Source organism: Lipotes vexillifer, unplaced genomic scaffold (genome assembly GCF_000442215.2).
Source record: "Lipotes vexillifer unplaced genomic scaffold, Lipotes_vexillifer_v1.1 scaffold408, whole genome shotgun sequence".
NCBI classification, from domain to species: Eukaryota; Metazoa; Chordata; class Mammalia; order Artiodactyla; family Lipotidae; genus Lipotes; species Lipotes vexillifer.
Genome location: NW_006787469.1, coordinates 618,437 through 629,998, shown reverse-complemented (window position 1 = coordinate 629,998; position 11,562 = coordinate 618,437). Strand labels below are relative to the sequence as shown.

Genomic DNA, 11,562 nt, shown 5'->3' with positions numbered 1-11,562 from the left:
TACAGGCTTGTAAGAAATCCTATGATTCTCATTCTAACATGTTCATTTCTAAAAAGTAATGCAAATTCGAGTTTCTCCTCTGTAAGCACTATTCCATACCCCCAGCTTTAAAACCAGAAGGTATTTTCCTCGTTTCTCTAGAGAAGTTAAGTCTATTTGTATATTCTGGAGCCTGTTGTACTAGATTTTGCTTGCCTTCACTGAGAAGACTAAAAATCAAAGATAGTGATGTGTAAAAAGCTGAAAAGTAATTAGGCCAGAGACAAACCCAAAATCAAATTTTAAAATGGAGAGCATCCAGTTCATTTCATCAATGCTGAAAAAGGAGGTCAAGGTTTAGGGAAAAAAAAAATTCAGTGCCATCAACTTTTCTCTGGTCACAACTAACTATTAGAAATGATGAAACAAATTAAGGCTTATAAGAAACAGTGTGAAAGTTTTGAGGGTTAATCACCAGCTCCCACCCCAAAATAAAAACCACTCAATTTAGCCTAGTAAACTGAGGTTTAAAACTTCAAAAATGCAAATTTTTAATCTGCCTATTCCTCAAAAACCAATGAAGAACAAACCAAACTATACATGTAATGCCTGAGGAATGGGTAAAGTATTGTGGGCAGGTCATGAAAATAAGCACTTACACTTTTCTTTCACACACTTCTGTACTGTTGATGTTTTTGTAGGCATGTATCAATAGAGTAATAAAACAAAATAAAAAACACAAAAGAGATAAACTCTGAGTGGATACTTAAATATGCTTTATATCTAATCCTAAGATTAGACTTTTCATTACAGAAGTATGTAAGCATTTTATGTAGTTTTTAAAAAATATGCTTATTTGTCCTACAGTGGAAGGCAAAAGTAGATGCTCAATATAAAAATGCTAAACCGATGATAAGGAAGATCTATAAATTGGCCTGGGGTTGTGCAACATCTAAGTCTGGTGACAAGAACAGTTTCACTCCTTACCCAGCAGCGGTAATTCTGCATCAGATTCAGCCTCACGGCCTGAATACTGCCATCATAACAGCCAGTATAAATCTAGAGAAAAAGGTTTATCACATCAGACCAAAACAACACACAATAAAACTACTACAATTATCCTCAAAATAAGTCAAAAGTTACTGGTAGCAGCTACAACAAGAAAACATAAACCTAAACCCAAACCAGCCCCAGAGTACCACAATGGGAAAGTATCTTGTAGATCTTCTAGTCTGGACACTTTGAAGCTATGCTCCTTAGAGAGCTACTCTTGGGATTGTGGCTGAGAGCGGAAGTGGCAGGGATCAGAGGCACCACTTATACTTTAACTGGTGTAGCTCTGGCTTCTACTGGGCATTGCATATTAGGCATCTGTATTTCACTGGAACAAAAGGTTCTACTGCTTAAAGTCTGAAAAACATCCATTCTGGTTCAACCTCAAAATTTAAAAATAAAATAAATCAAGGATTAGCAGGGTTACGTGAGTTAGCTTCTACTTTTAGGTCTGCTATAACTATGCCACACTGGCCAAATCTCCTGATTCTATTCCAGTGTACTGTCCAGATCATAATGTCTCTGAAAAAAGCACCACTCAATTTTTTTTTTTTGGAAACGTCTTAAATTTACCTTCTATTTAATGATGGTATTATATTTTTTATTGTAATTATTTTAGCTCTTAATAAAAAAAGGAATATTCAACAGCATTACTGGGTTTTCAATATTATAATACCAAGAGATAGAAAGACATTCAGTAATGAGGCATATCAAAAACAGATGTCATTTTTGGAAGTGACAAGTAGTAACATTATTAATAGTTTGTACAATTTTTAGTAAACACATTCAAAGGCAAATATGTGGCATGGCAAATTATACTCACCATACTTTTGTGGATGGTCATACACATAATCATGTCTTTGTGTCCTCCATAAACTTGCAATCGATCATGTGACTTGGGTGGAGGGAAAAAAAAAAAAAGAAAGAGAGAGAATTAAGGTTATTTATACCTTGCGTTTAACAGGCATAGTCCCTGAAGGCCTTTGAAAGGTTTAAAACTACACCTGAGGTACCAAGCTGAAGTACCAGTAGCATGTTAACAGAAACATAATCTAACAACTCCTTCTCCTCAAGGGAAGAGCTGGTAACTGGAAAAAATAAAACCAATTTCTGTGTAGTGTCAAAGTCTCAAACCTGAAATTGTACACAAAGAGAATCAGACAGGTGTTACAGACTACAGCTGCTCTCCAGAAATCATTTAATTTTTAACACGTGTGAGCCTGACCAGGTATCCCAGAGTAGTGTTTCTGAAAGTGTCCTCCAAGGACCAGCTACTTCATAATTATCTATAGCACTTGTGAAGAACTCAGATTCCTCAGTTCCACCCCAGCCTTTCCATATAGAAAAATCAACACCAAATCCAAATAGACAGTCTCCCCAAGTCATTCAAGCAAAATACTGGGTCTAAATTCTACCTGTAATTCATAGACACGAACAAATTTATCCAGGCAAGCAGTCACCATCACTTTTCCTAGGATATTCACCACAGTCACTGCATGATTGTGACCTTTATAGATCCGTACAAGCTCACCAGTCTGCATCAGAAGAGAGATAAGAATCACTAGACTGACCTTCAAGATTCCTTCCGACTTTTGAGATTTATAATTCTGTAATTCTAGAAGACATAATTCTGAGACTACTTGTATAAACATAGCTGTACTAATTTTAACAGATGAAGTACTCCCACAAGCATTTTTTACTTATACAAAATGTATGCACTGTATCTTTTTTTAATAAATTTATTTATTATTTTTGGCTGAGTTGGGTTTTTGTTGCGCGTGCAGGCTTTCTCTAGTTTTGGCGAGTGGGGGCTACACTTGACTGTGGTGCGCAGGCTTCTCATTGCTGTGGCTTCTCTTGTTGAGGAGCACTGGCTCTAGGTGCGTGGGCTTCAGTAGTTGTGGCTCACGGGCTCTAGAGCGCAGGCTCAGTAGCTGTGGCGCACGGGCTTAGTTGCTCCGCGGCATGTGGGATCTTCCCGGGTCAGGGCTTGAACCCATGTCCCCTGCATTGGCAGGGGGATTCTTAACCACTGCACCATCAGGGAAGCCCTGCACTGTATCTTGATGGAGAGAACCCCAAGTCACAGAATGAGAAGGGCCACAGCTATGTGTGTATGTATTTTATAGCTTTTGAAGTATATTCACTTTTATCATTTCACTGGATCTGGACAACATGTCCCTGAGGCTGGATAACCTCCAGGTTTACAGACTAAGAACTGAGCTTCAAAAGCAGCCTCTATGACCTGAGCAGAGTCTCTTGGCTGTTTTTACTTGTGCTATTTTAAACTATGTATCATATCTACTTTCTTAGAGCCTCAGATGCTCAATTTATCTCATGTTTAGATGAGGCATTCAAACTAAAGCTTACATAAACTTTGAGTCTATTCCCCACTAAGAATTTTGATGAGGTCAGAATTTCTACAGTACTTAATATTATCCAAGAGCTTATGCACAGGGATTATTATTAAGTCTTTCACTAGAAAAAGGGCTTAATTTAAATTGCAAAAGGTCTGAGGAATCCTTCAAGCTTTAATCATCATTCTACTAAAGATTTCTTTACACCAACATGGCTTACGTGAATGTTGTGGGCATGGACTGACTGATCACTGGAGCCACTGAACACAAGGTCATTCACCACCTTAAAGAAAAAAAATTCAGTTAATGAGATTCAATATAACGTTCTGAGTTTCCTTTAACTTGTAATACACATAAGCAAATTCTACTTCCCACCCTATTTTGAGATGAGCATGAACGAGGTATGAAATAAGTTTCTCAGACAAATTTTCTGAACTGAAACTTATGTGCTGCCACCAAGTACTCTGATGAATTGACAATGTACTACTGGATTTGTTGCTTCTTCGGAATGATTACGAAGCAGCCTAGAAGGGCATTCGAGTATATCTAAGTTCTACAATAAGATACAATTTTAGGGCTTCCCGGGTGGCGCAGTGGTTGAGAGTCCGCCTGCCAATGCAGGGGACACGGGTTCGAGCCCCGGGCTGGGAAGATCCCACATGCCGCAGAGCAACTAGGGCCATGGCCCCTGAGCCTGCGCGTCCGGAGCCTGTGCTCCGCAACGGGAGAGGCCACAACAGTGAGAGGCCTGCATACAGCAAAAAAAAAAAAAAAAAAAAAGATACAATTTTATTTGTCTCTTGGTTAATATATTAAAAAACAGTATGTCCTGTGGTAATCTAGGCCTAAAGAAAAGGATCGTAGGGACTTCCCTGGTGGCGCAGTGGTTAAGAATCCGCCTGCCAATGCAGGGGACATGGGTTCGAGCCCTGGTCCGGGAAGATCCCACATGCCGCGGAGCAACTAAGCCCGTGCGCCACAGCTACTGAGCCTGTGTCCTAGAGCCCACGTGCCACAACTACTGAAGCCCGCACACCTAGAGCCCATACTCCGCAACAAGAGAAGCCACCACAATGAGAAGCCCGCGCACCGCAAGGAAGAGTAGCTTGCGCTCACTGCAACTAGAGAAAGCCCGTGCGCAGCAACGAAGACCCAACACAGCCATAAATAAATAAATAAATATTTTTAAAAAAGAAAATAAAAAAGGATAGTAATCTGTATTCTAAATAAGGCGTTAGACAACATAGTAAATTTCATTCAAACCCTTCTATTTGTACCAGACAATGAACTCCTATTTTTTGCACTATACTTGCCTTCATGCAGAGAATGGTTTTGCTGTGGCCCTCCAGAGTTCTAAGGAGCAGTCCATTCCGTGCATCACGCACACTAATGGTACAGTCATAAGACCCCACAACCAGCAGCTTTCGGGCACCTTCCTGAGCTGTGGCAAGACAGCTGACAGCCCGAGGGCCATGGCATTCAAAGATTTCAAGTCGTTTGTTGTTCTGAAAAATACACCACCATTATATGAAGTAAAAGCAACTTAGTTGGAAAAACTCAACATCAACTAACCCAAATCACTACCTTGATACAAACTCTAAATTCTAACACCCGTAAGTTCTCATATCTACTCCCTATCCCTAACTCCCCAACCTCTGCCATTCCTATTCCAACACTCTGTATTCATGACTCCTTCCTTCCCGATTCTAGTGGGGACAGTCTTACATTATAAGCTCATTTCTACCTTTGACCCGCACTATCCTGATCTAATTAGAATTTGGTTCTCTTTTATGCCCTCTCTCACTTCCCTTAAGTTAATGATAATGAATGATAAACCTTTTTTTCATATTTGAATACACTTTCCACAGACCCAAGAACTCTCACTGTTTTTTGGTCATCCAAAATTTATGCACTCTGCCATGGTTGTTTCCAAAATTCTCTTTGAGAACTACCTTCTTAGAAAATCAGAGTCTCTCATTCTCCACCTGTTATTCTGACCTTCTTCTGACTTCTGATTCTATGTCCATCTCTCATGACATCATTAAGTTAAACTACAGAAGCCTTTGTATCAGTCAGAGTGGCATGGTCACATCCTGAATTCCCAAACATTCCTTTACCTCAGATTTTATAGACTTGCTTCCCTCATTCCCAAACCAAACTTGTTCATAAAGTTTCCTACTTCCCCAAAACTCTAAAAAGGTAGTTTAAGGTGTGTGCATGAGATAAAACTCCTAGAAACTAGGCAAGAGCAGCAGCTGGGAGCCTACAGAGCTGAGCATCAATCTCAGTCATCTTGAGATGCTGGGGAGACAGATCAATGGATTTCAGGGCCCAACGGTGGGAAGGCCCAGGTAAACAGCCCATGCTTTCTGTTGAGCCCCAGAAAGCACTGCGTTCCAGGAGTATGGGCAAAACAGAAAAGGTCCAGCCCTAACAAGGCTTCAAAATTCATATCTCTGCAGAAACTCTCAAATCTCTGTCTCAAAGACCATCTTTGCTGGGGCTTTTCAACCATTTAAAGACCATTTCAAAAAAATAAAAGTAAAGACCATTCCCATTTGAATTTGTCATCATCTTGCCCCAAAACTTCTACCTACCTTTGATTACATTAATCTCACAAAATAGAAGAGAACTGGGTAATTATCAAGTTTTATCCTTTAAAATATTTTAAATCTATTCTGTCTTCATTTCTATTGCCCTAACCAAATCTAATCTAGGTTGTTAGCACTTTGCATTTAGAATGCAAAAACCTTTACTAATTACCCTTCTGTGATCTATTCATATCTAGTGAACCAAATAATCTGACACTTGATTATATATGTGCTAGTTTCTTCTAATTTCATTTTAAGCTTCTTAAAGGCAGAAACCACGACATATTTTATTGCATTCCTTGTAAGTAGTTCCAGCTAGCTGGCAGAAGGAGAGATAGTAGGTACTAACTAAACATATGATACTGTAACAAGACATAACACAGTAACATTCTAACACACTGTTAAAAGATGACCAGATGGCCTCGGGATAGAATGCTACAACTAACTAGTAACCAAACCTATCACTTCTACCTCCAATTACATCTTTTATCCATTTTCTCTTCACCTTAGTCTAATCTTTCATGTCAGCTGCCATAACAAAGCCTCCTAAATGGTCTCCAAGCTTCTACTAGTACCAGTATTTTCCATCCTGTTCAACTCCAGAGTGACATTTTCTAAAGTACAAATTAGATCATGTCTCTCTTACTTTAAAGCTTACAAGTCCAACTACATTAACAAAGCACACAGGGCCATTGAGAACTGGTCCGTATTCATTTCCTAAGCCTTATCCTGAGACCTAGCATGTAATAGTGCTCCATAAAGGTTTGCTCAACAAATGGATTTATATTTGGGTCAGGAAAGAATGAGGCCCACAGGCATGAAGGCAAACCTTGACTTAGTTCAAGTCAAGAACAAGCTACCCTCATGAAACCCTAAATCAGTTCCAAACCACATCAACGTCATACTCAAAGGAATTTAAGCTCATTTCATGGTGTCATTCTTAAAATGAGACAGACTAGTTTAACCTATGACTCATTATTTGGCCCCAAATCATCAGGCCTGGTTTAATTTAGTAGAGTTACACTTTGGTCCTGGCACACTTGGGCCTGAGCAGATAGAATGCAGCATCTTGTTTCATTTACAACAGAGATAAATTTTTGAGTAGCAGCTAATTCTGTTGCTTTCTCAAACACACACAAAAACAGGAAAACGTCTGCCTTCAACTTCTTCCCACACACACTCACACCATTTTCAAGTGGCATGGGAATTCAGCCTTCTCTCTCCAACCACTAACCTTTATGTTGAAGGTGACCACAGTGCCATTTGCCAGTCCTGCATAGAGAATTCGCCACCTACTGTGGAGGCAGAGAACCCGGTCTTCCAGCTGTAACTGCTCCACACACTCTCGAGTCTGATAAAAGCATACAACACCTGATCAGCAGAGATTAAAGGCAAGTAAGATGTGAAACAATCCTCCTGAGAACAGTGTGAAATGACTTTTTATGAGGAAGAAAATGTAGCATCCTCTATTTTGTAGAAGACTATCTTAGACTGTTTTCTGCTTTGAAATATGTAGCCAAAGACCCTCAAGCTGTAGGTAATATAGTAAACAAATGTAACTTCTAATGTTACCTATGTTTCTAATTTGGAATGTAGAAATTCTTCAAAGGGCACTATGGATTGGGTTCTTGCCTCTTAAATTAAGTAGCCAAAGATAAAGTTAAAGCTGCACTTGACATTTAAAAAGGAAAATAAATATTATAGTTGTAGATCTGATAATTGCGTTAATCAAATATGCACTTTCCTGCAATTGATTCTCTATTTTAATAGCTCCCAAATGCCTCCTTCAAACCAGTATCAGGTTAGCTGGTCTACAATTACCCAAGAAGCTTTGAAAATATATAGAACCCCAAGCTTCACCCCAGTCCCTGAGATTCTAATTCAGGCCCTGAAATATGTGTTTTTAAAAATTTCCTTCGTAATTCTGATGCATATACAGGTGATACAAACACAGTTTGAGCTGACCTTCAAGAAACTATTTCCATGAATTTCCAGAACTGGGTTATATTGATAAAATCTAATTACCTAGAACCTAGAACAGGGCCAGTTACATAGTAAGTGCTCAAGATTGAATGCTGTTGAATGATACTAAGTGACTAAAGGCCCAAGTTTAGCTTTTTAAAGAGGCCTGGACACAGACACTAAAATCAAGACAGTTATAAGTAGGACCTACTTGTCCCATCCTATAGTAGGATGGGACAACCTATGGGTTGGATGATAAAAGCTGTAGACTATCAAAGCCTTTGATCTCTTCCAACCTTCTTTCATACCTGAGTCAGTCTTTTACTTTCCCCGCATAAAATTACAAATATAAATGCTGCATATGCAACTGTAAAATAAAGGAAAAGACAGTGAATATGCTCAAATGATAAGATATATGTTGCCTCTGGCTAACCCATCCATGTGAGATCATTTTGTAATTTTATAGGAGAAACGGAATATGTTGCCGTAATAAAAAAGAACTATTGGTGCATGCAACTTATAAGATGAATTTCAGACATTATAGCGAGCTAAAGCTAATGTGAAAGAATACATCCAGTATGGTTTATTTATATGAAGTTCAAGCACAGACAAATATAATCTATAATGATAGAAATCAGAACAATGGTTTTCTTTGGCTGGGGGTGGTGAGTGGAAGGTGTATGAGGGAAGCTTTAGGGGGATGAGAATGATCTGTGTTTCGATCTTGGTGTTGGTTAAACAAATGTGTATCTGTGTAAAAATTCATCAAGCTGTATACTTAAAATTTATGTACTTTACTATATAAAGTTACACCTCAATTTCAAAAACTAAGAATTTTTTTCACTAATGTACAGTCCCACTATGCTAAATACTACTGTGGGTTAGAACCCTTAAAAACATTGAAAAATCTTTTAAAAGTTTTTGCTAATTTTATAAGTCAAAATGGTACTGAACTTCTGTTTTAACTTCCATTTATTGATAAGACTGTTATTTTCAAATAGTTACTTGTATATCCTCTTTTTAAAGAATTTCTGTCTTTCATTTTATGTGTAGGGATTACTATTTCTCAAAGGTGTAAGCTCCTTACAACATATGATATTAACCCTATGTTTATCCTGTTCTGTTACAACTATTTTTCCCTCTTTTTACCTAAGACAATTTCTTGCCAAAATCTGTTTACAATTTTCAACAGACTTAAGTATTATTTCCATATAATAAAATTCACCATGTTAGATATATGTTTCATTAAGTTTAGTAAAGTATGCAGTTATGCAACCATTACCACAATCAACTTTCAGAACGTTTCCAGCACTCTAAAAAGTTACCGCGCACCCTCTTTCAGTCAGTCCCCACTGCCATCCCAGGCAACTCTGACAGTTTTGCCTTTTCTAGAATTCCATATTAAGAGAACATTCAGTATGTAGTCTTTTACATATGACTTCTTTCCCCTAGAGCATGATGTTTTTGAGATCCATCCATGTTGCTACATGTATGAATAGTTTATTCCTTTTTGTTGCTAGTATTATTCCACTTTTTATATACATTTATCCATTTATCAGTTGATGGATATACTGATTAATAACGCTGTTATGAGGTTCCTTCTTACATTCAGGATATTTGAAATTGTGGCTTCTCTTTGTTTTGATCAATTTAGCTAAAAGTTTTTTTTAATTTATCTTTTCAAAAAATAGCTTCTTGTCTCACTGATTTTTCCCTATTGTGTGTCAGTTTTATAAATTGGTGGTTTCCATGCTGCTCTTTATTATTTCCTTTATATATCTATTTTGGGTTTAACTTTTTCTATTTTCTTACAAACTCAGATAATTGATTTTAAACTTTTTTTTCTAATATAAGCATTTAAAACTAGAAATTTCCCCCTCAGCAATGAGTTAGCTATCCTACAAATGTTAAGCTGGATGCTCATTTTCATTTAGTTCAAGATATTTTCTAATTTCCTTTGTGACTTCTTTGAATCATGGGTAACTTAGAAGTATGCTATTTCATTCCCCCTTACTTGCAGACTTCCAAGATTTCTTTCTCTTCTTTTTTTTGGTGGATTTCTTTCTGTTATTGATTTCTAACTCCACTGTGGTTGGAGAACATAATCTAAATGATTTCAATCCTTTTAATTAAGATTCTCAATAAGACTAAGACTTATTTGATGATCCAGCAATGGTCTATACTGGTGAATGCTCCATATGCACTTGGAAAGAATGTGTATGCTGCTGTTTCGGGTGGCAGAGTCTATAAATGTTAATTTTTTTAAACTATATTAATTAGATCTTGTTTGTTAATGGTATTTTCCAGTTCTTCTACATCCTTGATGATTTTCTGTCCAGTACTCTATCAAGTATTGAGAGAGGTATTGAAGTCTTCAACTATAATTGTGGATTTGTCTATTTCTCCTCTGTAGTTCTATCAGTATTACTTTACATATTTTGGTGCTGTTATTACGTACACACATTTCTAACTGTTCTATCTTCCTGCTATATTAACATTTTTATCATTATGGAATGCCACCCTGGTCTCAGTAGTATTCCTTGTCTTAAAGTCTATTTGCCTGATAGTAACATAATCACTCTAGCTCTTTTTGTTATTATTTGCATAGTACATTTTTTTCCATTCTTTTAATTCAACCTACTTGTGTCTGAATTTAAAAGGTGTGTCTTGTAGACAGCACAGATTTTGATGTTTGTTCTTTAGCTAGTCAATCTCTGCCTTTTGTTTTTAGTGTTAATTCACATTTAATATAATTATTAAATATGGCTAGATTTAAACTCCAACTTGCTTTCTATTTGTCTCATTTTTATTTCTCTGTTCCTCCATTTCTGCCTTGTTTTGCATTAAACAAGTGTTTTTTAGTATACTATTTTAATTCCTCTATTAAATTTTTTAGCTGTCTTTCTTTGCTTTATTCTTTTAGTGGTTGCTCTAGGGCAGCTGTTCTCAGAGTGTGGCCCCTACACCAGTAGCATCAGTATCACATGTTAGAAATGTAAATTCTTGGGCCCTATCCCAAGCCTACTGAATCAGAAGCTCTGGGAGTGGGGTCCAGTAATATGTGTTTTAATAAGCTCTTCAGGTCTATCTGATGCACACTGAAGCTGTGAGCCAGCCTTCTGGAGATTACCTCTTTAAATTGTAACAATCTAGTTCAAAGTAAAACTGATTTATCCCCAATAAAATATAAGAACCTTGCACCGGCACAATTCCATCCTCACATTCCATCTATATATGTTAAAAACCTAATCTTTGGTATTATAAATTTTGTCTTAAATAATCAAATCTTTTAAAGAATATATGTGTATATATATTTTTAAATTAATTAATTAATTTATTTATTTTTGGCTGTATTGGGTCTTTGCTGCTGTGCACGGGCTTTCTCTAGTTGTGGTGAGCGGGGGCTACTCTTCTTTGCGGTGCGGGGGCTCCTCACTGTGGTGGCTTCTCTTGTTGTGGAGCATGGGCTCTAGGAGCATGGGCTTCAGTAGTTGTGGCACGTGGGCTCAGTAGTTGTGGCTCATGGGCTCTAGAGCACAGGCTCAGTAGTTGTGGTACACAGGCTTAGTTGCTCTGCAGCATGTGGGATCTTCCCAGACCAGGGATCAAACCCGTGTCCC

General features: G+C 37.6%; 1 protein-coding gene across 1 annotated transcript in view; it reads right to left on the bottom strand.

Moving 5' to 3' along the window:
- The window catches only part of ZNF106 (zinc finger protein 106), a 32,157-nt gene that overhangs the window by 2,689 nt on the left and 17,906 nt on the right, over positions 1-11,562 (bottom strand). Inside the window, 6 exon segments of the mRNA XM_007460130.1 lie at positions 967-1,038; positions 1,856-1,927; positions 2,448-2,567; positions 3,610-3,672; positions 4,703-4,894; positions 7,215-7,331. Of these exon segments, the coding sequence (XP_007460192.1) occupies positions 967-1,038; positions 1,856-1,927; positions 2,448-2,567; positions 3,610-3,672; positions 4,703-4,894; positions 7,215-7,331 (636 nt within the window).